The 27,696-nt window shown below is 39.0% G+C and overlaps 1 protein-coding gene across 2 annotated transcripts; it reads left to right on the forward strand.

Moving 5' to 3' along the window:
• Positions 1-303: 303 nt before the first annotated feature.
• On the forward strand, positions 304-26,980 carry CYLD (CYLD lysine 63 deubiquitinase). 2 transcript variants are annotated; one of them, XM_066194245.1, is made up of 17 exons: positions 304-431; positions 4,289-4,949; positions 6,125-6,292; positions 7,302-7,407; positions 8,453-8,548; positions 9,752-9,868; positions 11,377-11,756; positions 13,171-13,336; positions 14,152-14,293; positions 14,786-14,908; positions 16,187-16,278; positions 17,351-17,417; positions 18,841-18,973; positions 19,382-19,490; positions 20,525-20,643; positions 21,250-21,466; positions 22,884-26,980. In XM_066194245.1, the coding sequence occupies exons 2-17, from the start codon at positions 4,443-4,445 to the stop codon at positions 23,066-23,068; spliced, it is 2,727 nt and encodes a 908-aa protein (XP_066050342.1). In that variant the 5' UTR covers positions 304-431; positions 4,289-4,442; the 3' UTR covers positions 23,069-26,980. The 2 variants fall into 2 exon arrangements, with proteins under 2 accessions (XP_066050342.1, XP_066050341.1); XM_066194244.1 differs by lacking the exon at positions 304-431 and adding an exon at positions 936-1,083 and having other exon boundaries at positions 6,125-6,427.
• Positions 26,981-27,696: the final 716 nt, after the last annotated feature.

Consider the following 27,696-nt stretch of genomic DNA (forward strand, 5'->3'; position numbering starts at 1 on the left):
CCGCACCGACCCCGGGGCGCAGCGCCCGCCCCGCCGCTGGGGGCACGCGCGCGCCATCCAATCAGCGCCTCCGGAGTGCCAGAAGTCCCGCCCCCTCGCCTTGTACCACCAATCAGCGCCCTCTAGAGGGAGTGTTCAGCCATCCGCCCCCTCCCCTGCGGTTCATCCAAGCGCGATGCGCTGGAAACCCCCGAATCCGCTGGCGACTGGCGGCGCTTATGGCCAATAGCGCTGCGCAGCGGTGGCGCCGGCGCGCTGTGATTGGCTGCGGGCGCGGCGGAGGGCCGAGGGGGCGGGCCTGCCGGCGCAGCAGGAGCGGGTGTGCGGGCGCTCGCTGCGCGGCCGTGGTGGCCATGGGGCAGCGCGGACGGGGCTGGGTCGGAGCGTGAGGCACGGAGCCGGGGCGGGAGGCCCGGACCGGGCAGGAGCAGGTGAGGAGCCGGCGGGGCCGGGCGCGGCCGCGGGACGTGGGTCGGCGCCGTCAGGCAGGGGCGCGGCTGGCGCGGCCGCCGGCTCAGGCCGCGCTCCGGCCGGTTCCGTGGGCGGGCGCCGCGGGCCGCCCCGGCCGCCTTCGCGGTGCTGGGGGAGCCGGGCCCGGCGGCGGGGCCGGGCTGGGCCGCGGGTGGCGGCGGCTCCGCTCCTGGCGGGCCCTGCCGGGCCTTTCCCGCACTTCAGCCTCCATCCCCGAGCAGCGCGTTGGCGACTCCAGAAGTGTTTCGGGACTTTCCTTCCCCGTCCTGCGCAGGGCCGCCCGGGGAGGGGAGAACATGCCCAGGTTTGCGGCGGGGCGAGGATAATTATTCTCCAAAGCTGAGCCTTGCACGGAGCCTTACAGGTCGCATGGACGTGCCTTGCCATGAGACAGTCCGTGAGAGAGCGCAGTGAAATACGATATTCGGTATCATTTCGGAGTCTGAGCACACGTATTTCATCTCTCGGGGAGGACTGGCCGCGGGGTGTCCGCAGAGCGCCGTATTGGTAAATCTCGCAACGCCAGAGAATTCTGGCCATTGAGAATGATTCCTGGTCTTCCTCTCGCGGGGATTATTTGTATCAGATGTACAACGCCGAACACAACTGCAGGTGCATTTTCTTTTAGGAATCATGTTGCCAATATGAACATCTTTGTATTACATTGTTTCAAGTGCTCTTTCGAGAAACGGCTTCTACTACTACCACTCGTGGCTTGTATTGCCGACATGTAATTCTGTGAACATTGAGCTGCAACGAAATTTCCTTGTTCCTAGTTTTAACCTTCCCATGGAAACTGGTTTTGGGCTGTTGAAGAACCGAACTTTGCATCTCAGCTAGTTCAATTATTTTTGGTATTAAAGTGTCAGTTTTTAAAAGAAACTGTATAGTTCATGTTAGCCATTTCATTTTATACTCTGGATCAGAGCCACAGATGTGTGTTCATTCTGAAACCTGATAGCTGGTTTAAACATCTTTATGTGGTTCATCTGCGGCTCCTGCAGGGGAGAAACAGAGTTCTTGAATTTCAGAGCAAACTGTTATTCTGATGTCTCTGTAGTGACAACAGTGACTCACAGCCGGGGAATAAAGGAAATTAGGGAAGCTTTGAAGTTAGGCAGCTTATGGCCTACCCCTGACAATTTTTAAAAATGTTTTTTTTCTTTCGAAGTGTTGCAGTCGTGTGTTTTGCCTGTTTCTCCCCAAAGTCTTTTGAGCATGAAACATTTCAGGTGGTAGGTGGAATAGAAGGATGCAGCTGAACAGGCTCTGACACTTAAATTGTCTTTGTTGGTGATCAGGTACTCTTGGGTTTGCACAAGCGTTGTAGCTGCTGGTGTGCTGTGCAGTGCAGTGATGACTTTTTGGTAAGGATTAAGTTGCTTGGTTCCCAAGTTAATCATACAGTGGTCTAATAGTTTATTCTGGTCATAGTCTGATATGATGACACTGTTTGTTCAGCAAAGATTTTACTTACAGAATTCCATGGAAAAGGGCTATAAAAAATAATCCTAAAATCTGTGGTGTATGTGAATGTATTTTTGATACATTGCCAAAACTTAATGTCCTTTTAACTAGCTTTTCTGTACTCTTAAAAAACTAATTTATCACTTGTATTATCCTAAAAGAAGGGTATTTGGCTTTTAAAGCTGTATGGGACAGTGGTTGTAGATAAGTTTTTAAAGGAAGGCATTTTATATAGTGATAATGAACTCTTTAATGAAGGAAAGCCTTTTGGTACTGTAGCCAGTGGGTTTAGTAACATTTCTGAGGGTGACTGGGGCTTTGAAAGATTGACCACACACCACATAATGTTATTCCATAGTCTAAATGCAGCTGTTGACAAGTTCTCACACTGAATTCTTTACTACTAAAGATGTGAAGATTGTATTATTGCAGCAATGGACTTGCAAACAAGATATACTTATTAAAAATAGATATGATAAAGCTTATTAAAAATTTCAATTAATCTTTTTTTAGATGTAGAACAGAATTTCTCTTTTTATATATTATTTCCATGCATACTCACTAAAATTAAAATTATTATTTCTGTAAATGAAGTAGGAAAAAATCAGGATCCCTGTCATGTCAGAGATACTTGTTTGTAGTCTACTGAGGATTGAAAAACTTTGTGGAATGGCTCCAAAAAAAAAAAAAAAAAAAAGGAAAGCGAAGTGTGTCAGCTTTTGGAAGAGCATAAATGTTCTTGAGAACATGAAATGGAGCTATGAAGAACAAGACAGGATTTTTTTCCCATTGTGTGAAAAAAGTAAGGGGAGAGAACTAGTCAGAACTTGTATGGAACTGTTATTTTACCATCTGAGTAGACTTACAAAAACTAATGGTCATTTAATCATGTTTCCACGTGGGGCAGGAGGGGGGGGAATCTTGCTGTGTTCTTCATCAGTTTCTACATAAACTATTTCAATCCCATGCTCACACCATTTTTTTGTTAATCACCAGTCATGGTCCAAGAGACTCACCAAGGCAGCACAGGAGTGTGTGAGTTCCTAGGGACTGACAGATGAGACTTTGCCCAAATCTCAGGTTGTCTGCAGTTACTGCTTTTCCTTGGAGAAAGAGTTTTGTTAAATACTCTGTTTAAAAAGATGAGGAAAGTAATTACAGGACTACTGGATTTCATTGCTCTCCAATAGCTTTTGAAACTGGGTTCAAACAGGGTAGGAGAAGTAGCAATAGATTTTGTGGTATTTGAATGCCAACAGAGAAGAGTTGTGGAGAAATAGGGTACCTAGGCACAAGGACAAAGATTATTTACCTTAGATATAAATAGTCACTGAAATTGTCCTTTAACTGAATGCAAACTGTGGCATCACATATTGGGAACAGAAAAATTGACATGACAAAATATTCTGAACTTGTACGCTGCCCTTGGGTGTCATCTTTAGAGGAACAAATCCTGCCAAGGTACTGCAGATCTTTCTTCATTTATGCACTATGATCAAAACTATAGACACATATGTTCAAAGAAGCGTTTTCAAATTATTCTTTTTACTTCATTGGTTGTGAACTGTGTTTCTAAAGGTGATGTTGAACTAATGTGTTCAACATGGTATTTAAACAACTGAAAGTGAGGTATTTCTTACTTTGTTGAAGTGAATTACCTGTCTAGAATGATAAAAATAAGAGTCTCTAATTTTTTTTTTCTGAGAATTTCATGTTGCAATGCCAGTAAAATTTAGTTTTCATATATTGTATATTACTGGAACTGTCCATTTCTATTAAAGAAATGGCTGTTATAAGTTACTGAAGTTCCCATTTTCTGCTGCTCTATTTTGTCAACACAATTTTCTGCTTCACTAAATCAAAATGTTACGCAGGATGACAGATGCAGTACACTTTGTCAGAAATAAGTAGTCACTAAGCATGGGAGAAGAGCTTTATAGTGGAAAGTTTCATTAAAATATTGTTTGTTAACTAGAGCAGGTTGTTTATTTATGTTCATTTGCACTTAGGTTTTCTTTTTGCCTTCCCTTATGTGCGTTTTCTTTGTTTTCTGCTTTTCATTGCATGTTTTCCACAACCCTTTTTTCCCAAGGAACTAAAGAAGGAAGTGAATTACACTTTCAGTGTATTATGGCAGTAAAGAGCAGAAATGGGTAAATGGGTCTGTCCAGTAGCTGTTCTGGGACTGGGATCACTGCCTTGCATTTTGCTGAACTCTGATCTCTATGAGGAATGAGTCTGGTCACAGATTTGAATTGTTTTATGTTTTACCTAAGACTAGCTGTACTTACCTAATTCAGTTTTTTTTTTTTTTTGTTTGTTTGTTTTTTTTTTTTACTTTTTAATCCAGGCTTCCTGCTCTGAATGTGTTTCTTTGCAAAATGAAAATTGCATCGTTCCACAAAGATTGGACCATCCAGTAGAATTTAGAAAGATCATTGCACATAAATCAAGAGATTATTTTTCTTGAAGACTTCTGTGCAGCTTTTAAAGTCTTGATCACAATGAATTCAGGCTTATGGAGTCAAGAAAAAGCAAGTTCGTCCTATTGGGAAGAGCGGATCTTTTACTTGCTTCTCCAGGAATGCAGTGTCATAGACAAGCAGACTCAAAAGCTCCTGAAAGTGCCCAAAGGTAGCATTGGGCAGTTTTTTCAAGACCGTTCTTCTGTGGCACACTCCAGAAATATCCCATGTAAAGGCAAGAAGCTGCAGATTGGATTAAAGATTCTGGAACAACCTCATGCAATCTTGTTTGTGGATGAGAAGGATGTTATAGAAATAAATGAAAAACTAGCTGAGTTGCTTCTGGCTATTACTAACTGTGAGGAAAGATACAGTTTGTTTAAAAGCAAAAGCAGGTTAGCTAAAGGTGTCCAGATAGATATTGGCTCACCTGTTAGAGTCCAGCTGAGATCAGGGGATGAGAAATATCCTGGAGTTGTTCGCTTCAGAGGACCCTTAATGCAAGAAAGGTCCCTTACAGGGATATACTTTGGAGTAGAGTTGCTGGTAAGTTACTTGCTAAGGGGTAGTATCAAATATGCTTTGAGGTGAGCTAAATACATCTTCAGTATAAAGAGGAAGTCCTAATAATTTCTTTTTTCTAGAAGCATATTACCCCTAAATTCAGTCTTCTCATAAATACTTTCATGTGAACGTGCCATATCACATCAGCCTTGTAATCTCCATATTAAGTGAAGCTTGATGTGGTGCATGGGCTGGCAGAAAGATTTGAACATACTCTGAGTCCTCTAGCCCAGAAAAATTTAATTCATAGAATCGTGGAATGGTTTGGCTTGGAAGAGACCTTAAAGCCCCTTGCTATGGGCAGGGGCACCTTCCACTAGACCAGGTTCCCCAGAGCTCCATCCATCCTGGCCTTGAACACTGCCATGGATGGGGCATCCACAACTTTTCTGGGCAAAAGTACTTACATCCCTGTCATGATGAACATCTGACTCTCAGATTTCTGTTGAGTACTCTGTTTTCCTGTGTCAGGGTACAGTCTGTAAATACAGGGTTGCGTTTTAGGGCTGTTGTTTTGGTAGGCCCCTAATAGTCCAACGGCAGTTAAAATAGAGCATGTATCTGCTGTGTGCTCCTTGTGAGATATTTCTGCAAAATTAATGCCAACCATAAGCTATTGAAGGGTTATGTTCAGGAGACTTCTCCTCTTGTTGTAGAAGTATATTTTTCAAAGTACTCTTTAAACTTTTCCTGAACTCTTTGTAATTCCCACTGAGAACCTCAGGGAATATCAGGCCCAAGTTTCTGAAAATCATCTCACTTTATATGGCATATAAGAGGAATTTTTGAATGCGTAGCATTATGTCAGTATGAAGTAGTCTTGTCTTGATATGGCAAGAATTTGATGATTGAAGCAAAATGTGCACCTGAAGAAAACATGCTTCTCTGAGTATAAAGGCTTCTGCCTGCAGCTACTCTCTAATCTAGTGACATTTTGCTCTTTATTCCCTGAAGACAGACAGTTTGTATATTTGCCACAGATTCTGACAACAGAATTCTCTCAATAACAATAGTGCATCAGGCAAATTCTTAGTGCAATTTGTTCAAAACACTGGATTATGTTACTGCTTTTTTGATAGTCGGTTTTTCACAAAATACATGATTTGTTTTTTATGTGTTTTTTTTTTTCCTTTTCTTCTTCCTCCTCCAACATTTAGGAAGAAGGTCGTGGTCAGGGCTTTACTGATGGACAGTACCAAGGCAAGCAGCTTTTCAGATGTGATGAGGATTGTGGGGTGTTTGTTGCTTTGGACAAACTGGAGCTGGTGGAAGATGATGACAATGAACTGGAAAGTGACTATGCAGCTCCAGTTGACGCAATGCAGGTAGAACTTCCTCCTCTGGAGATCAACTCCAGGGTTTCTCTGAAGATAGGAGAGAGTATAGAGTATGGGACAGTTATATTCTGTGATGTCTTACCAGGAAATGAAAGTTTAGGATACGTTGTTGGAGTGGACATGGTAAGAAAATAATCTGACTTTAATAACTTCTGCATGTGTGTTAGCTAGTGAATGACATGCACGTAGAAGAAGAAACATTATCCACAAGCTACTTCAGCGGAGGCTGACCTAAAATGGGAAATAAACACTGTGTTCAAAGATGCCCTTGGTGGTAATTGTTTGTTGGCATCAGGTAAATGGTGTCGTATTCGATGCTAAACAGTTCAGGCAAAACACTCTGCTTACTCTGAGGAGCCTCCACTGAGCTACTTGCCATGCTAGGTGTCAGTCTTGAAGTCATGGAGTGTTCGTCTTGTGAGACTGGCTTTGTTCTGCCTGTTAAAAAAGTAGGCTGGATGTCTTTTTATTTTCTTAGCCATTTTTAAAAGCTTTTTTCCATGTAACTGTTTTGTTTGACTTTGTTCTACCTTAAAAGTATGAGTTTCAAGTACAAAAGTTGATCTTTCAAGAAAATGTGAAGCTTGTCATTAAAAATTATTTCTAGCAACATGGACTTTTAAAAATGAACAGCTTCAAAATTTTTGGTAGTTCAAGATCGTTCTGGTTTTGTAGGTTAGATGCTTCCATTTTCTTGGTTGCATTACCTGATCCCTAAAAATGCACTGGAATTGCCCTAGCTTGTTTATCAATAATGTTTTTTAGAAGAAAAATGCTTGTTAAAGTAGGAGCTGTTTCTCAAGGGATAATATTTTAAGCTTTTGTCTTTAAAGACTGTATGTTTGGCTATTCTAAATACAAAATTAGTTACAGGAAAAAGTAGGTGTTGTCAAATGTTTCATTTTCCTACTTTTTATATTCCTGAAGACATATGTGTGTACTCAGGATGATGTAAATCTTCTTTTGGGATACATGTAATGTGTTTTTCTATTTTTAGGATAATCCGATTGGAAACTGGGATGGAAGATATAATGGAATACAGCTGTGCAGTTTTGCAAGTGTTGAAAGTACACTTCTTTTGCATATCAACGATGTTATTCCAGGTATGCCCTGCTTTCTTAACCAGAAGGCAGACTTTGATAACATCTAGGACATCCTCCACCTAGGCACAGTTATATGATTAAAACAATACTGCAGAGTTAATAACCGAAATTCACTTGTATTACCTTTTCTGTTATATTTCTCTTTAGTTTCTCCCTCCTTTGGGTTGCAGTCTCACTAGTAGAAAAGCTTTAATACTGAACAAAATTCCTGTCAAATTGTATAGTATTTACAATACTGTGCAGTGTGTAATATTCACAAATATGTGAGTGTCTGTAGTAGAAATCTTTTCTATGGAGTGTTGTTCAGTTTACTCCAGGAGTTCAAATACCTTGATCAGAAACCTGTTCTCTCTGTGCTTGAAAGATGCTGACAGGATTCTGTATGCATTCTGGGAATAAATGCTTAGAAATGCCTGTCAAGACTCTGGAAAAATTCACTGCAGTAATTCACTGAACAGTGCTAACTTGTACCAGCTATGGTTCTCTGATTCCTTTTCTGAAGAAGGAAAAGTTTGTATGAGACTTTTGTTTGGGCACTATCTCTAGGCAGGTTCTAATGAGTCTGTAATTGTTGCTCTCACACTTCAATTTGACTGACTTTTCTTTTTGTCTGTCTCCTACTTGTTGGTTTGGTTGACATGCATGTTTTTGCATGAGTTTTCTGCTCTTCTCTGGAGAATTCATGGGGACTTCTCCATTCTTTCAAAAGAGCATTTTTTGTAGATGTGTTGATAGAAAAAGACTTAAAATTTCTTATATCTGTTTCCCATAATGGAAATACATACACACATTAAAGGATGTGAAGTCAGCCTATTTGATACAAGAAGTAGTCGTAGACTTTGCAGTAAGCAATTGCTGATGTGATAAAAGCAGATTGCATACACATAAAATGCTGTTTATGTGCCAAACAAGGCTTTGTTCCACTCGGTGTTAAAGCCTGTCATGACAGAGCTTTGTTCAGTTACATCTTGAGGTGAACTTTGTGTAACAGTGAGAACATAGAAAAGGGAAGCTAATAATACTCTCCTCATGTCCCATGTCTTAGAGACTGTGTCACAGGACAGGAGACCTCCCAAGCTTGCCTATACCTCAAGAAGTGGTGACAAAAGCTCATTCAATCATAGTAAGCCAAAGGCTATAGGTATGTATGGGAAGGGATTTTCTTTACTTATGTAAGATTACAAAATTTTGTTGGTTGCAAAAAAGTATTGTCTTTTCTGTCAGTTGATGTATTATTTCAGTTATGTGTCAAGTTCACAGAATTATCAAGGTTGGCATCAAGTCCAATTGTACCTAAAAGCTTAATTTCTCTAAAGCAGGGTATTAGTATGAATTTATTTAATCATTATAAAGATGATAGACAGTTTAAGTTAAGATTGCTCAAACTGCCTTCATTCTCGTGAAAAAGAGTTTGAGGTTTAGCAAAAAATTCAAGACGAAATTACCTAGATGTCTAGTGTCACCAGGTCAGGGCTGCATTCTGTTTCTCTGGAAGTGTGGTGTATGTTTATTTTTTTGTTTTGGTTTTTAATAAATATAGTTTGCTGTTGTCTTCTTGCAGAACTAGTAACTTCAAAATTTTTAGCCCAGAAGCTGATCTACTGAATAGTGACTGTATTAATTTTCCTATGATTCAAAACCAGGATTGAATTCTCAAAATATCAACTTCCTTGACTCTGTTTTTGTTCAGCTCTGAAAACCCTCCTGGGGAAAAAAGCCACCAAACCAAACACACACACAAAAAACCCCAAAAACCTGAAGGAGAAGCAATTTATCTTTATTTTTTTTTTTTTAGGCAGAAATCAAAATTCATTGTCTTTTGATTTTAGCAGTGGCTACATTGGGTAGTAGAATACTAATGACAGTATGTTCTGTAAGCTGTCATTTTACCTGGCATTGGGTGCTGGCAGAGATGATCTTCACTGTAGTAACTGTGATTATATGTTGGCACAAGTTACTGAGTTGGAACTGGATCAGTAATTTATTTGCCTACTGTGAAATTTTAGTGCTTTGAATACCAAAACCCATCTACTGTAACTGTATTGCAAATCCATTTATATATCCATAATTTATAGTCATGAAAAATTTGCTCTTGAGAGGTACTTTCTGCCTTCTTTTCAGCTTGGTGAGATTTCAGCTCAGAGTGTATGTTGGTTTGGTGTAGACTTCTACCTTGTTGTAAGCTTAGAACTGTGTTAGCTTTGATGGGAGAGTTTGTTCCTTTGTGGAAGGGCAGTTGTGTCTTCTTGAAAATGTAGTAACAAATTTATACTATGGAATAAGAGCATAGGTGACCTTTTGCAAATAGAGACTAATATCTTCAATAAAATATGTTGTTTTCCAGGATCTACCTCTGAATCTGGAAATAGAAGCAGATCTGAAGTCTTCTACACATTAAATGGCTCATCAATTGACTCTCAGCCTCAAACAAAAACAAAATCCCCATGGTATATTGATGAAGGTAAAGAGAGAGGATAGTTTTTTATGTATTTACTTGAAAACCCCACCAAACAAAACTAGAGTGTGCTATGTTCGTCACATAAAACAAAGCTGAGATTAAATGTAAAATGGTTGGGCTGTATTGTCGTAGTGGAATACATCATAAAAAGCATCTTGAAACCCCTGTGAAAATGTACTCTGTCTTGGTATGACCTGTGGTTTTATTCTGCATGCAGGAGATTATGTTCTTGGCAACTCATGTGCAGCTCTGTGGGAATGCACATGTCTCACAGGCAAAATAAAAGCTGAGGCTGGGATGGAAGACATGCAGTATTCCTTGCAGCCAAGTCTACACAGTAATTGTATTTTGCCTGTCTTTGTAGCTGTGTTACAGATCCAAGGGAACTGTAATATTGTGCCATGCCAGCTAATCTCTCTGGAAATGGGAGTGGAGAAATTATCTAGGTATATGTGGGGTTTTGCTATGTCTTTAAAAAGTTATTTGTGTAAAATCTCTTATGGTTTTTAAAACTACGAGTGCATGTACTTGAAGGATCAATATATTTTGATGTGCTTCCAGACCTATTTTTTTTCCTGGTAAAGTTTAGGAAAGTGCGGCTAACTGGCTTAATGACTGAAGGGGTAAATACTAAACTGTTAAGTTACACCAGAACCCTGTAGCAGCAGTAGCCCCTGAATCCCTTGAACCATGAAAGAAAATGGGCTAGAATTGTTCTTGTTTCTGTAACAGATGTCTCTTTTTTTTTTGCATTTTTTAAGGCATTAGCTTCATTTAATGAAACAGCATGGGGAGGATAGGTGAAGATGAAGAGGCTTTTGTTCTGTGAATGCCAATTGTGTATTAGACTCTTCCAGCTCAGGGTATTCTATGGCTCTGTAGAGAGATAAGAGAAGGCAGAGAGTGCTTGTGCTGTTCCACGTAGTTGTGATCCCTTTTATCAGGCACTGCATGGCTCATGACGTGTTTAAGTCCTTTATTCTTTATAGATACTGATAGATTCCTGGTATTAGAACCAAAGTATGTTGTGATAGTCAGTGGAATAAGCACTTTTCCATTTGCAAATCCTATCTGCAGGCAATTATTTATGTCTTTATAAGCTGTGAACGAAATAATTTCCTCAGTCACAATGACCAATGAGCTCTTTCTAGTTTTGCCCCCTACAGTCATAATCCTTGGGGCTGTTAACTCATGTTCAAAGAAAACCCTCATGTGATGATGAAAAAAAGATGTCAATCTAAACCTTCCTGTAGTTTCTAACATCTCCTTTCTCTGTGCTGTTCATTTCTGTTGCTTGTGGTAAAAGTGGTGGGACTGCAGCAGTGTCTGCTCAGTCTGTTCTGTTTCCAGTGTTGCCATGTGACAAAAGTCTTCCTAAATGTCCCCAGCTGTTAGTGCTTCCCACCTGTTACATCAGATGTTGCTGCCTTGAGAGCCAAGTCTTTCCATTTTAATACAGGGAGAAAAAAAAACCGCAACACTTACTAACATCTTGGTTTTGCTTTTAACAGTGGCTGAAGACCCTTCAAAGTCACTTACTGATTCATCTCCTGGATTTGGGCATTCTTCACCACCACTGCAGCCACCTTTAACAAACTCTGTGTCTACAGAAAACAGATTTCACTCCCTCCCCTTTAGCTTGACAAAAACAACAAGTACTAATGGTACCATGGGACATAGTCCTCTCTCTTTATCTGTTCAGTCTGTCATGGGTGATGTGAATACCACAGCTACCCAGGAGAGCCCATCAACAGCAAGCCCCATTGGAAACTCACATGGTCTTGAAGCAGGTTCCTTGGCTGAAGTTAAAGAAAATCCTCCTTTCTATGGAGTAATCCGCTGGATTGGCCAGCCCCCTGGAGTAAATGAAGTATTAGCAGGACTGGAACTGGTAAATATAAATTCTAGTTTACATTAATGTTAATTACTAGTTTTGTTTCTCAGAGCTGGTGCCTGTATATGCTGCAAAAGCAGCCAGTTTGGGATTTGCCCGAACAGGTTGCCAAGTGATCTCCTTAGGGCTAAATTCTTTGATGAACTCTGACTTTTCGAGCTGTCCTGCACCTTACCCTGTTAGTAGGCTCTGAGATATGTTTATATCACAATGGGCAAAGGAATTTGTAGGACTGATCACTTCCTTGCTTTAAAAGAGTGTCCTTTTGCTTACATTATGGAGGTAGATTGTAATTGAAAAATGAAATTTAAAGGTCCTTTAAGTGGAAATTTATATAAAATTTTCTAGCTGTAGTAGTCTTTGTCGAATATAATTTTTTGTTTGTTGTTTGCATATCAGCAAACAGGCAGTCAGATGGACAACTGTCAGAGCTGTAAGACTGGTTTTGATAATTGACAGTAGTGGTATTGTTGATTTGACAGCCCTGTGCTTTATGTGTTTCTGTGAGCCCTTTGTAAAAAAACCCAGAGTTGCCTCAAACATGAATTGCTGTTGTGCACTGACATTCCCTCTGTGGCAGCTGCTGCCAAGGTTATGATTGGGGTATCAGTTGAATTAATGTGTGCACAATTAGGGTGATGGGGTTCTTTATTTTGGGATAATGTTCAATAAAATATTACATAAAGCAGTGTAAAATTATGTAAAACACAAGCAAAGTATGTGAGAGTGTGACTGGAATTCCAACTGTTACAAAGAAGTGCTGATGCTTGTTGGTGTTTTGGGTGAAGTTGAAGCCAAAGCTTGCCACAGGCATTCTGAGCCTGCTCCTTTAGGGTATCATGCATTAACGTGAGTGCCACTCCTGCACTTCATTGAAGCCTAGCCATTGTTAGTGAGCAGGCAATTTACCTTAAATCCTGTTCTCAAATAGAGCAGCTTGTTGTTGTTCACTCCTAGTTTGTGTTGTCTCTCCTTGATGTACATTTTGTGTGTTTTGAAGCGGGCATTTTTCTTGTGGAGCCAGGTCATGCTGAAATTGTTTACACTACCCCATGCTCAGTGATTTTAATTAAGTAAAAAGTGCTCTTTCTAACTACAGAAGGAATCTGGACCAGGTTAAATTCACAGTCTCTCTTCCTACCTCCCCCACGCTGCTTCTGATGGAATTTTTGTTTTGTTTTGGATAGAGTGAAAATTTAAGCATGATGAAAGAAACATGCAAGTCTTAATTTTCTCAATAAATCCAGTTAAACAACACCTCAGTTGAGGCTTTGGATACTAAATTGCAGAAACAGTGTGTATCATGCTTCAGAGTAGCAGAAGGGTGACTTGTGGGTAGACAGTTTATCAAATGTCTTACTGCAGAACTGTAGAAATAAGAAAACTGGTGAATTGTCGCTTGAATTTTCAGGAAGATGAATGTGCCGGCTGTACGGACGGAACATTTAAAGGAACTCGATACTTCACGTGTGCTCCAAAGAAAGCTCTTTTTGTTAAACTCAAAAGCTGCAGGCCAGATTCCAGGTTTGCCTCACTCCAGCCCGTTTCCAACCAGATCGAGCGCTGCAACTCTCTAGGTACTGACCTTCTGCTCATTTCTTGTTTATCAGCTGGGAACTGGCCAGGCCTTTGGTTTTGTTCATTCCTGCCAGGAGTTCTTTGTATTGAGCACTTGAAAATCTGTACAGGTATTACTTAATTGGGATTAATGAATAGCAGATCAACCTGTACAGAATACAGTGATTCTTGAATTATTCTTTTATGCTTTAAAGCAAGAAAATGTTCATATATTTAAAGAAATGTCATAAAACTATGGGAATTTTTTATGCTGTACACTTTTTACATTAGAAGTTGTAAAACAATCTTGCTGAAAATGGTATTTGCAACTCTAGTATTGCATGATTGCATTAAAAGAAATAAAAGCAGTTGCTTTTCTATAATCTATAACATCAAATTATTTTATTCTCTAAATGTTAACATAGAAAGCATGTATTTTTATGATGGAAGTTAGTGGTGAAAAACTTCTTTTTTTCCCTAACTTCAAGTACTTTAGATTTCTTGGGTCATGTTTTATTGTCTGGAACAACAGCAAAGAAAAGTGCCTGATACTTATAAGATAGTGTGAACAGGTCATTTGTAACAAAAAGAGAACTTCATTCCTACTAGATAAAATTAATTCAGTGCTGCAGGCTTTCTGAAGCACACTAGTGTGGAATGTAAGGCCTTGTTCACTCTCTGGAAGACTGTGAGTCTGAGCTATAATCAAATGTTATTCTAGTCCAGAGGAATGCTTACGCTATGGCAGCAACTTAGCTATAAAACATTAATAGGAAAATCTCAAGGGGGATAAAATTTGAGGCTTTAAAGTGTCTTTTGAAAAAAAAAATTTCAGCCTTTGGAGGTTACTTAAGTGAAGTGGTAGAAGAAAACACTCCTCCAAAAATGGAAAAAGAAGGTTTAGAGACAATGATTGGAAAGAAGAAAGGTATCCAGGGTCATTACAACTCCTGTTACTTAGACTCCACCTTATTCTGGTAAGTTCATAATTTGTATAGTGGCATCCCATGCTAGAAATGCAGAACATGTGATCTTTGCTTGAGTGACTGTCTGTGTGTATTCCTGTGCTGCAGTCCCTGTGCTCTCCCAGTGTGAGCAGTGAAGTGCTGGTCATGTCCAAACTGCACTGGCCCTTATGGATCTACTTGCTTAGACTGAGGGAGTCCCTGGCCTGTAAATGGTTGAAGGATAAGGAGAACACAGGCCAGGGGGTGGAGGGAGGGAAAAGCCTCTTACGGCTCCTTTGCAGAATCCTGTCTGGGCAACTGGTTCTGTACTTTGCTGCAGAAGGGATACTGGGTTGGAGTGGACTTTGCTATTTAGTGCTGCAGCTGTGTCCCCTGTCCATACCTGCCTCTTTTTGAGGCAATTTGTTTAGTTCTTTAATTCTTCTGTGGCTTTGCTTGGTTTGTCTTGTGTTGCTCAGGCATCTGAATGGTCAAAACAACCTTTTCCTTTTTTCTTTGTAGCCTGTTTTCTTTCAGCTCTGTTTTGGACACTGTGCTACTCAGACCTAAAGAAATGAATGATGTAGAGTATTACAGTGAGACTCAGGAGCTGCTGCGGACAGAGATCGTGAATCCTCTGAGAATGTAAGTAAAAACAAGAGCTGCTCTCTAGTCTAACATGAATTAGAGAGATCCTGCAGTGTTTGCATTCCTACTGCAAATCTGAGAAGTTTGGCTACCTGCTGCTACTCAGTGAATTTTTTTTAAGTATTTTTACTTTTTTTTTTCATGGGAAATTGAGTCAGTGATAACTGGAAAGAGTTATTCGTTGTTTGGTGATAAATATTTTCATTAGCTTCTTGCAAATGGGGCAGCACAGAGCTATTGTAAAATTCATACAATATGAATACGAAAGTATTGATAAATACAAGTTATCTTTGTTCACAGCATTCATCTTTACATATTTTAAATGCTGTTGTACTCAACAAGAAAATTATTTGGGTTATCTTATATGGAATTTCACAATTTGATAGATTCAGCAGGGCTTTAGAAGTTTCATTACCTTTTACATGTGGGCTGCAAATGGCCAAAATGCTTTTATTAAAAGTACTTAATATGACCTTTGTAATTTCTCAGGCACAACAAGCAAAGGAGGTGCAACAAAAATCTCCATGAAAAATTCTTGTTCTTGAGATTAATTTTTTTCAAAGATGTGAATAATACAGTTGTAGTTCCAAAATTCTGTGGGCTGTCACTGAACAATTTCTGACAAAGCTTTTATTTTGATAAATGAAAATGTTGGCCCCCGAAGCCTTGCTCTTGTCAGGGAGTGTGTGCTTTGCCGAGCGTGTTCCAGGGTCTGTGGAACAGGTAGGATAGCAGGATACACACTGAGTAGCAGAAATCTCAGGTGCCTGACATGGTGAATGTCTTACTGTCCTTTTACCATGTCTAAAACAAAAGACTGAATGCTCAAAGCCTCAGCTTCTTAGGTCAGCAGTACAGCTCTATGTCTTTTTCTCAAATATTGAAATGTTTTTTTGTTAACAACTCCCACAGTGCTGTTATTTTGTGACATTCTGAAATGATGTATTAAGCTGTGCAAATTAGAGTGAAAACAAATCAAAAGTAATTGACTGACAAATGCGAAAACAATTATCCTGGTAAGTTGATGATTAAAAATGTTCTTAGAGGTTGTAAAAGAACATTGAGCACTGCATTAAATTTATACTACATTAAGAAAACTGAGAGTCAGATTGAATATGAGAAATCAGTATATAGTTTTGAAGAAATACTGTATGCAGTTAAAGAAGGATTGGAGAACCTGCATTTCAGTATTTAAATGGTTGGTTTTGCCTTTTATTTTACTTCTCTGACTTGGTCACAAATTACCTAATAGCTTATTAAACCTATTTATCTTAGATATGGATATGTATGTGCTACAAAAATAATGAAACTGAGGAAAATACTTGAAAAAGTTGAGGCTGCATCAGGATTCACTTCAGAGGAAAAAGGTAATTGGGGATGGTTTGCTTTTCTGTGAGACTTACAAGAATCTAATATAAAGAAACTGAGGAACCTTGCTACATAATTATACCAGAACAAAACACCCAAATATTTTTCTGTGGCAGTAGTGTCTCTAGCAGAGATCTGAGTGACTACTGGCTGCTAGCAAGGTCTTTTCTGCTTCCTCAGGTATGTAAGGAACCCTAGCTGAAAAATTTCTGCAGTCTTCCACTGCTTGGATTTCATTTAGTGCCTTCCTGTGCCACTGGAACACCCTTTTTGCAGTTAGTGGAGAGGAGTGTGATGAGGCTGGGGTGTTTGTCCTCTTTTGAATTGTCACTTTGATCCCTCAGGAATCAACTTTTGCATTACAACATTTCATTGTTACAATGGTTACGTAGTATTTTAAGAAATAAAATGGTCAAATCATGTTAGAAAAATCATTTTCCAACTTTTTGATCTTCTGCTGCATATATTGATTAAATAGTGATGTACTATGTAACTATTTTGCTTTTGTTCAAGAGAATACTATTTTCTTTGTAAATCCTGAATGCTGGAACCAATATTTCCTGCAGTTAGTGACAGGGAAAGAAATACACCAGCAAACTGTGGTGGGGGAAAACAGCCCTCTGGGAAGCTGAATTCTTGGTTAGAGAACTCTGTCTCTAGTTCAGATGAACTTGGGACTGTTGTGTAGGTTTTGTGTTTCTGTCACTGCTCCTCACTGGCTCTCTGCGGATTCACTGTTTCCTTTTGAAAGCTTTTATTTCTCCTGGAAAAGTTGTGTGGTTCCAAATGATTCCTTTGAAATACAGAGTATCTTTTTTAACTTTACTGGAAGGCTTTGTTACCCTGTTGAGCCTTGTACCTTTTATTAGGGCCATTTAACACTAAAATAATAAATACAGGTTTGTCATTAAACTATTCATAGTCTGTCATAATCTTATTGTGGTAATAAAGCAGTAAAAATTAGGTGTTACTTTTTTTCTATGAAAAATTTGAAAACCTTCACTTGCAATGAGTCTTGAACAATGTGTCTGGTTTTGCATGCTAACAACTTTTTTTTTCTCCTCCCTCCAGATCCAGAAGAATTTTTGAATATTTTATTTCACCATATTCTAAGAGTTGAGCCGCTGTTGAAAATAAGGTGAATCTTATTTCTTTGGCCTTCAAGGGCTTTTTCATGTCTGTGTCATGCACAGAACAAAACTTATGTTCCACCATTCAGTTTTTAGCAGCAGAGTTTGTGTGCATTGTGCACCTACCTGAACTCTTCAAGGGCAAGTCAAAAGTCTCCTTTCGTCTTAGTAGTGGTAACACTGAGCATCTTGCTTTTAGAATCCTCTTGATACCTGAATACTCTAAAAAGCAACATTGTCTTAAATTCTGGCTGGGATGGGAGGAGGTTACAGTTTATGGCAAATTTGATGAAAGTTCCCAGGAACTTTTGATGCTGAGATGGAACAACTCCTATCTAATGGTTTTATTTTGCTGTTAGAGGCTAGTTAGTCCTGTGTTTTTTCTCTGTTGTAGCAAAAACCTTTCCTTCAACCTGAGCACCTTCTTTTAGAGACTTTCTTTTGTACTTCCAGAGAAAGTTGAATTGCTTATCTGATGATCTCCTCCCAAATATATCAGAGTTATGTTTATTTAACAGAAACATTATCTGAAAAGATTGGTCCTTGATACTTGACTATGTTTTGAACATCTGACCTCAAAACATACTTAGATTGGTAACTTAATCCTGTGTCCCTCTCTCTACCCATACAAGATGTGTTGTGGTTTTGTGGTTCTTGCTTTTTGAAGGGGATAATTGGTTTGTGGTAGTGATGTGTGTGTTTAGTGGGAAGGGTTTTTCCTTTTTTTTTTTTTAATGTTATGGTGAGGGTGAAGAAGTTTCTCCAGACTACTTCCTATGGCTTGCATTGGCAGTTTATGTGGTAGCCTGCCTCAGAGTTGGCCTATGTGTGGAAGGAGTCTTAACAACTAGATCTGAACAGCCTTGAATTTGGACTCTCCTTTTGGAGAGCTCTCTGCTAACTATAGAGCAAGTCTAGCAACATTAGCCATCTGTGTGAGACTTCCACTGCAGGAAGCAGTGTAAATATCGCCCTGATTTAGAGGAAATGTTTCATTAAACCCATCATAGTGAAGATAATTATTGTTGTTTCATTTGATATTTTATTACTGAAACTTCTAATTGTCTCTAATGAAAGCTGCTTTATTGTCTTGGAGTTTTTGATGCAGATGCTAAGGAAGTATTTTTGAGTTGGTAGTTCAGCCATGTATAGGCATATGTTTTTAAAACATGCTCTGAAACTCACACTTATTTTGTTTCTTTAAATTTCTCCATAATCAGTTCAAACTTAATACTTCACTACCTGGCACTTTGTCGTTGGGGGCAGGGGGCTGTGTTTTGTCAGGCTTTGTTTGGGTTTTTTTAAAGCACAGTATATTTCAATGCAGAGATATGTAGATGTTATTTTCCTAGTAAGATACAGTCATTACACTAGAGCTTCAGAATCTGTTGTTTTGTTTTGTTTTGTTTTTTTCTTTAAATCTGTTTTTAGATCACCAGGTCAGAAAGTACAAGACTGTTACTTCTATCAAATTTTTATGGACAAAAATGAGAAAGTTGGAGTCCCAACAATTCAGCAGTTATTAGAGTGGTCATTCATCAACAGCAACTTGAAGTTTGCAGAGGTTGGTAACAGCTGTTGCTTTGTTAGAAGTGATCATACCTTAATATCTGTCCATTCAGCAGTGGCACAAAAGTAGGATTTGGTATAAAAACATGCAGACGTGTTGTAAATGGGAATATTGTGTCAGTGGTCCAGGATACCTACATAACAAAAGCATTTCAAGGGTCACCTAATGACATGTATTCTTTGGCTGAACAGATCAAAGTGATTTAGATAAAGAATTCCTAAAAGAAAACTTCTTAGCTGTTGCCACTGAGTTATTTTAAGGACTAATACTTGGAGATGCCTCTATCTGTGGGCTATGAGGTTAAAAAACATAAATGTATTTATAGCATTAGAACTTTGTCTACAAAGTTAGATAATTCATTATCTCAAGTTCATTACATTATATTCTGGCATTTTTTTCTAGGCACCCTCTTGCCTGATTATCCAGATGCCCCGGTTTGGAAAAGACTTCAAAATGTTCAATAAAATTTTTCCATCCTTGGAATTAAATATAACAGACTTACTTGAAGACAGTAAGTACATAACATTGCATTGTATGATGAAAGAGTTGTTGAGAGTGACTAACACAGTGAAAGTATTCCTGATACTTCTGGTGGGTTTGTTGTTTCTGGGTTTTTTTTTTTTTTTTTTTTTTTTTTTTTTTTTTTTTTTTTTTTTTTGTTTTTTTTTTTGTTTTTTTGTTTTTTTGTTAGATATTTACCAAGATAGTGTGAGATGCTCAAGCTGAGGAGAAAATTTACTGGATAGAAGGCTTTTTTTCTCTCATGTCAGTTAGAAGCTCTAATTCAAAAGAATGTATAGAATGCAGCTTTTGTTTATTTAAGTCTTGAGTACCTGTACAACTGAACTCAGTCCAGGACTGTTTTTAAAATTGAGTTATTAGCAGCAAAGCAGTTCATTAATGTGGCTGTTCATTAGTTCATCAGTCTAGAGGGATACCTGAGATGAGGATGTGCACTGGTAGTATATTGTGGCTGTGCATTTTTTAGCCATAATTATATAACTTATTTTTGTGACCTAAGTTTCTGATATGGGTCATCCACTGAATTTTTCATTGCATTATGCTAAAGAAAGACACTTGGTTTTAAATTTGAGATAAGAATTAATAAAACTGCAAAAATTCATTAGAATAATAATCTCTAAAGTTGCCATGGCCTTTTCTCTCACTGTCTTGACCATCAGCTTATGCTTTTTTCTTTTCTTTTTTTTTTCTGGTGTTGACAGCTGCAGGGGCTAAACCAGCTCTACCACTATGATAAGAGAGCTAACATGATTTAAAAGCCTGTTTTTGCTCGTTCATGTTCTTGATTTTTATCATCTTGTTTTGCCACTTGCCAGTGTAAATGTTTTTCTCTTAATCCACATTGCACCAAGGAGAAGTTAAATAGACTGGTACATTTCTCTTTGGTTAGAAATCTCATTTTAACTTTTTTTAATGTAGTGTCATTCTCCATTTAAAGTAATAGCTCTCCTTCATTTTCATATTCCTTTTCTTAAAAAACAAAGCCTCCCAGCCTGGAGACTAATCCCTTTGTTGCCACTGCAGCTCCCAGGCAGTGCCGTATCTGCAGAGGGCTCGCTATGTACGAGTGCAGGGAGTGTTATGAGGACACTGATATTTCTGCTGGCAAAATCAAGCAGTTCTGCAAAACGTGCAATACACAAGTAAGTGCTGGTCTTTATTATTCACATGGGTTTAACCCAAATAGTTAATGCTGCCATAATTGAAAGAAAGGCTGAAGAGCATAGTGAGACTTCTTCACCAGCACCAGTGTAGCTGCCACCCACCAAATAAAGTGTCTCCTTTGGTGACAGATCAGGAACTCCTCCAATGTGTTTATCAGCATGGCAACTGCCAAATCCAGGACTGTACACAGTGGAGAAGTAGTAACCATGTGTGTTAAATCCTAATTTTATGTTCATGCTACCTTGTTAGAGTTGATAAATTCATGACAGAAATGCGGTGTTTTGCTGTTTGGCAATTGAAGATGTCAGTCATGGCTTGTTTTCAAATTTGAGCATAGTAGAAAACTGTTGCATTAAACCTGACCTCCCTTCTTACCTTAGATTTGAATTTTCTGGGCAATATTGAGCTACATTGGTGGGGAAAAAATAGAAGAAATGTTTAGTCAGTTGCTGTTATTGCAGTTCCTTCTCTAACACCATTAATCTTCTGTTCAGCAGTAATCTTCTTTTTAGCTTTGTCTGCCACTGAAAGAAATAATCTTACGGAGTGTTTTTTTCTTTTCTGAAATATCACTTCAATTGTAGGTCCATCTTCATCCCAAGAGACAGAGTCATAAATTCAACCCGCTGTCACTTCCCAAGGACCTGCCGGACTGGGACTGGCGGCACGGCTGCGTGCCCTCGCAGAAGATGGAGCTGTTTGCGGTGCTGTGCATCGAGACCAGCCACTACGTGGCCTTTGTCAAGTACGGCAGGGACGACTCCGCCTGGCTCTTCTTCGACAGCATGGCCGATCGGGACGGTACCTGCCCTCACTCTCTTCTTTCTGGTTTAGATTTCAGCCCGTTTCCTAACGTTTTGGGGATATTAGTGGTGTTTAACTTGGTGTACTCGATGCTGGGATACTGATCTTGACTCCTTACCTTAGCACCTTGATTGCATGGCAGCTGCTGATTTGCATCTTCTGAATTTCACCTCCATTGGATACCTTAGTTATCAGAGGGTACAGAAGTTTCCTAGCAGGACTCTTTATGCATTTTTCTACGCTTTGCAAATTTGGCAAAGACAATTAATTTTAAATAATCAACTGCAGGAATGTACTTTCAGTTTATATTTAAGTTGATGTACATGATTATCAGTTAGCATACAAATATTTTTATTATTCTTCCTTAAATGACTTACAGTATCTGTCTTTAGAATAAAGGAAATAGCTACACTTTACATCTCTGCTATTCCTTTGAATCCTTTTAGAGTTATCAGTGGAAAATTGTTACCCTGTAATAATGCAAATGTCAGTAAAACAAATGTTTTCTTAGATAGTGCTTTTTAAACAGTTCCAGTTTAAATACGGACTCTCTCAATTCCGGTGCCTAAGAAAAATAGTAATAGATGAAGTGTCAGACACATAGTAACAATTTTTGCCTGAAGTATTCTTGAACCCCTCTGTTACAGTGTGAGTTGGCAGGGAGAGAAGAATCTAGCCTCCTGTTGAAAATGAAACTGCTACAGAAGTAAAGTCTCTTCTTGTAACAATCAGAAGATAATCAAGCTTCATTTCAGAGTGCTTGAAATGTGTATGACTGATGTTTGTAAAGAACAACTTTATTTCAGGAATTTAGATCACATGAGGTGCTGGAAATATCCCCTGCTGATCTTGGGGGGGGTGGGGGGTTAGTATTGCAAATATTTTTCTTCAGCTTTTCTTCGTAAGCTAAAAATCTCTTCTGGGAGCAGCAAGATGTCCATACTTGTGTTGTTTGAATTTGCTCATTTTTATGTGGAAAATGGCAAACTGTGCCTTAGCCTTGCAAGTCAGGTACAGACATGGTTTGTAAATTCATCAGCTGTTACCAGTTGTCATGTTGTTAACAAGTTCAGTGCATGTGAGGCGGTTTATGTATTCAGGTCACTCTCCTGAAGTCACACAACATTTTTAGTGTTAATGAAAACCCAAAGTTCTCCCTGGTTTTGTGTGGTGTTTGTGCGGGTGTGGTTTGTTGGTAAACACTACAAGATATTCTGATTCTAATTGTGATTTCTTGAACAATACACTTCTTGTAGGGGTTTACCCTGCAGCAGTCCAGTGTGGCATATTTGAGTTTTTTAGAAAGTGTTTTCAAGAACTGGTGATGCTGTTATAGTAAAAGTACATTATGAATAGCAAATATGTGTAGATGCTCTCCTAATCTGTTTCTCCTTCTTTCCTTGTGGTTTAAAAGGAGGTCAGAATGGCTTTAACATTCCACAAGTTACCCCGTGTCCAGAAGTTGGTGAATACCTGAAGATGTCTCTAGAAGAATTGCACTCACTGGATTCCAGGAAAATCCAAGGTTGTGCACGAAGACTGCTTTGTGATGCTTACATGTGCATGTATCAAAGTCCAACAATGAGTTTATACAAATGAACCAGGATCCCTGCAGAACTGGAGAGACAGTACAGAGTTACCCACTCCTGGGTTTGCTGCAGTTTTGGGTAGTTCAATGCAACCGTTGCTGGCAATGGGAGAAGTTGACTATGACATCAAGAGGATTTACTGTTCCAAAAACTACATATGGAGTTCTGTCACTGAAGTATTTAAGCATTTTGCACTCTAGGAAGTGTGCTTGTGTGTGTTTGTTTTATAAACAAAGTTAAGTTACTAAAACTTAAAAGCTTTAAGTGCATTGATGATACACAGGCTTTTTTGAAATGTTAAAGGTGAAATTATATGTGGAGAAATCTCCTTAGTCCATTGGGAAGGTAAGGATGCAGTGTTCTAGCTCAGTGCATTTCTGTGGACAGGGATGATGATTCTCATGTCTTTCTCTACCCTCACTCTGTTTCTTCACCCTTGATCTTTTTAGCACCATAGATTCTCTCTCAAAGAGAGAATAACTTCAGTTTGAGCAAGATAAATTTTAGACTGCTTATTGCATATTATGTTCTGTTATCTACTGCATTCTTTTCAGTTTCAAAAATTAGCATTCATTTAAAGATCTGAATCCCTGTCTTGCAAAAACCAAGCACACAGACTTGCTGTGTTGTTAACTTGGAAATTTTGGAAGGGAAAGAGAGGAAAAGAAGAGGGGGTATTAAGGCGAAGCATAATTGCTAAAATATTAAATTAGCAATGAAAGCTAACAGATGTCTTTTTCTAAGTGTCTATTTTTAAAGAAACAAAGCAGTCTGGAAAAGAACAGCAACTGTACACAGATGATTCCAGGACAAAACAATAAAATCATGGATTGCCTCAGGGAATGTTACTGAAGTGAATTCTAGTCCTTGGTAAACAAAACTGACTTTTCTACAGTACATTAAGCTACTGCCTGGGAATATACATCTGACTCTTCATTTCAGGATCAGTAATATTAAAAATCTATGCCTGGAAAGAGGAAACTATAAAATAAAGGTAGATCAGAATTTTACTGTATACCAAGTACCTGATGAAAACTAACTTGAGAAGCTGCAAAACCTGTGTTAATGTACTATACCTTGAAGTCTGTTGGTTCCTGTTTGCAATGAAATACTGTTGTTTTAGTTGCCTTTTAGCTACTTCTGTCTACACTGACTAGCAAACATGCAACTATATATATACAGTTACATCTGGTCGTTCAAATTGCATCTATATGAACTGTACATTTTCAAGTCTTAAACTGCTGTTTTATATGGAAACTTCCTTTTTGGGATCAGATCTATAGAAGGGAAGAGGTAAAATGTAATGAGTAGAAGCCACATTGAAAAAGCCACTGTTCTAAAGGCAATGGAGACTGATCCCTTATTGTAGAAAGTGTGATTACTTTGTTTTTCTTGGAAACCCTAGAATCTTTCTTTGGGACACACTACCATAAAGCAGTAGTAGAGAGATGTTTGAAAACAGCTTGAAGGACTAATCTGTGTGAAGCAGGAGGTGCTGAGGGAGTTGATTTGTTCCATTAGCCTTTGCATGAAATGTGCTCTAATCTTTCACTCTCAAGTGCAACAAGGTTATTAGAAGTGTCACCATTGCTTTTGCCTGGAAGAGTCTCCTGGCTTCCATGTTCCCTTGCCTTATTTGTCCAGTCTGTACTCCTTGGCAAAACTCTTCTGTTTCAGTACAGAGCTCTTGACCTCTTTCTCTCTGGAAAAAAATCAGTGAGGTTTTAGGTGATAGATTCTATAACCAGGCCCATTGTGTCCCAGCCTGGAAGGAGGTCCAAGCAGTGACCCCTTTGAACAAGGAGCAAACACAGGCCCAAGCACAAACCTGCACCCAGGAGGCAGTCTGAATGTCTGGATTTTTTTTTCTCTTCTCCAGCCCTAGGTTTCTTTTTGACTTTCCCAGTGCATTAATTTCATATGTCTTCCACTGGTGTCGTCTTTCCAAGCCCCCCCAGCCTCATTACATACAGTTACCTCTTCCTGCCTGAGCTTGGAGAACAGCCTTGGACCTGCTGTGGCCAGAGGAGAGAATTGGAATTGGCAGCCATATTAAAGTTTCCTAGGTGAATAATCTTGTAGCAAAATATCCACTCTTTTGTGCAGCTGGAAACTATCCAGCTTTTAAGGACACATACTCGATTAGCAGAAGTGAATTAATACAGATGGGTATAAATGAATTTGGCTTCTTGCCTCCAACCTTCTGGCCTGTCAATGGAAAAGAATTGTGGACACTTCCTGTGGAACACATAGGGAATATTCTTAACTGTGCACACTTCTTGGTGACAAATACTGTGTTTGGAAAGGCAGGCAGTGCTTTACAGCCTGCCTTTTGTACTATAGATTATTGCAAAATGGTAAAAAGTTTTGCAAGCACTGTATGATTAAATGGTTACTTTGTTGTTTACCACTTAAGAGGGCAGAGATGTCTTCTATAGCATGCAAAAAAAAAAAGTTTTGGCAATCAAGGAGTCTTCTTTTAATCTAAAATGTATTGCTGTGTGCTGCACTGCACTGCGTTGGAGGTGATCTGGCAATGTAAATGACATGTTACAGAAATAACCCCAATTTTATTTCCTTTCTCAGAAATGAGTATACAAACAGAAAAGTGATTTCACTGTGAAAGGAAACTTGTAAAATAACTTATATGCAAGGGTAAAAAAGGTGGGGTTTTCTGGGGTTTTTTTTTTAGCCTTCAGCATATATTTGTAGGGGATTTGAATAAGCTATTTTGAAGCTTGCATTCTAAGCATCTACTGCTGTTAACTCTAATGCCCAAAGATTCCAGTGACTAAGCACCCAGCATTTATGTTGTTTAATGCATTTGGAAACCTCCCAATGAATTCTTTTCTCTCTCTTTTTTTTTTTTTTTTTTTTTAAATATATATATAGTGAATGTCCCCCCAGATTAATAGCACTTAGATCATTCTTCATGGTTTGGCTCATAAGTACTGCTAACAATGGCCTTAACCTGTGAGTAGGAAAATACATGGACAACATGGTTCCTGACAGCCTGTAAAAATGTAAAGTTTCATAGGACATAAACTTTTGTAACTGAGGAAAAAAAACCTCACCTCATACAACTTGCCTGCTCTGCTAAACATTTTTAGAACTAGGGGTTTAAAATGGAACAAATCACTGTGCCACTTGCTTCTTTTGAACATCAAGGGTAAAGAGGAGAGGTATTAGCTAAAGGTGATGCCTTACAGATTTACTCAAGTAAACAAAATCCTTCAAGAAAACCCCAACCAAACCCACTGTAAGTTACGTCAGAAGGCTTGTTGTTGGGTGGGAGAGATAATTGGAGGAAAACATACAGAAGTATCTGTTCAGTAAAGAAAAAAATCTTTCTAATATGTGATACTGATTCTGTGCTCTTGAAAATTGTAGTACTGTGTTGTACTGAGCAGCCTGTGAGATTCCCATTTTAAGCAAGTACTGTGTGTAACAAGAATTGCTCTTGATCATAACTGGTTCATTTCAATGCACTTATTTTTCTCGTGCACTTTATACTCCACTGAGTAGCTGAGTGTGGTCACCATGATCCCTGACAATTGCCTGTTCCATCCAATACCAAGGCACCACCGTGCTGCGCACCAGACTGGTGTGGTTTCTCAGTTGAGCTGGTGTAAAAAGCAGCTTGAAAGCTCTTGTGTATTTTTACCACTGTAACAAAGCATGTTTTTATCTGTTCTTGATGTTTTGCTAAATAAACATCCCATGTTTTGTGCACAAATAGTCTCTTAAGCTTACAAGGCTGTCTCCAAGAAGGCGTAAGGGAAACGAACCATTGGATCAGGTTGCCCTCAACTAGCCTTAATTTATTTTTTTTTTCCAATGGTAGGGCTGAATGAGCTGCTGCTGGAAAGGAATGTACTATGTGTTCTTTCTGTATTAATATTAATTAAAAATATTATTCTTATGGCTCTATTTGTTTCTTTGGGGCTTGGAAATATGGGAGTGTCATGAAAAAGCATGAATACAGGGTGAACTGGCTTGTTTCGTGTAGTTACAGGAGACTTTATGTTTGTATGTAAATTTCTTTTAGTCCTTCCTTCATTTCTAGGAAACTTAGGAATTGTTGTACTGTATAAAGTCAAATCTAAGACTGTGTCCTGTCTTGTGTCTTACCAATTAGCACCTAGTGCTGAAAGGGAAAACCACTGAAAAGTGGCTATAGCTACCTGGAGGTTTCCTGGAGGGATTTTATTTTAAAATGCTTGGTACACCACCTTACTAACCCCAGTGAGCAGCTCCTCCTGGAATGATGCTGTAGCTTCACTGCTGAATCCACAGCTCCCACTTTCTATGTGTTTTCTGTCTAGAAAAACACTAACTCCTATGCAGCATTTCTAGGTTTACCTTTTAGGTATTTATTTTCCAGAGCATTTTAGTAATAACAAATAAATAAGGACAGGGGTAAGAATAGTGAATAAAGTCCTACCTGGGCGTGCAAAAGGAATGCTGCCAAATTAAGTAATTTTAAAATCTTACTGAACAAATCCTTAAACACTTGTAAAAGTAGGTGCAAAAGCTATTTTTAGGAAAAAAGCTGCTGTGAGGCGTCGGTTCGTGGTTTAAGCTGAGCTTTCCACGAGCAGTGGGCCGATGCTGTGTGTGTGTCTCCTGCCGCTGCCA

Source organism: Chamaea fasciata, unplaced genomic scaffold, assembly GCF_029207755.1.
Source record: "Chamaea fasciata isolate MVZ Bird 193981 ecotype frontalis unplaced genomic scaffold, bChaFas1.0.hap1 SCAF_12, whole genome shotgun sequence".
In the NCBI taxonomy this organism is placed as follows: domain Eukaryota; kingdom Metazoa; phylum Chordata; class Aves; order Passeriformes; family Sylviidae; genus Chamaea; species Chamaea fasciata.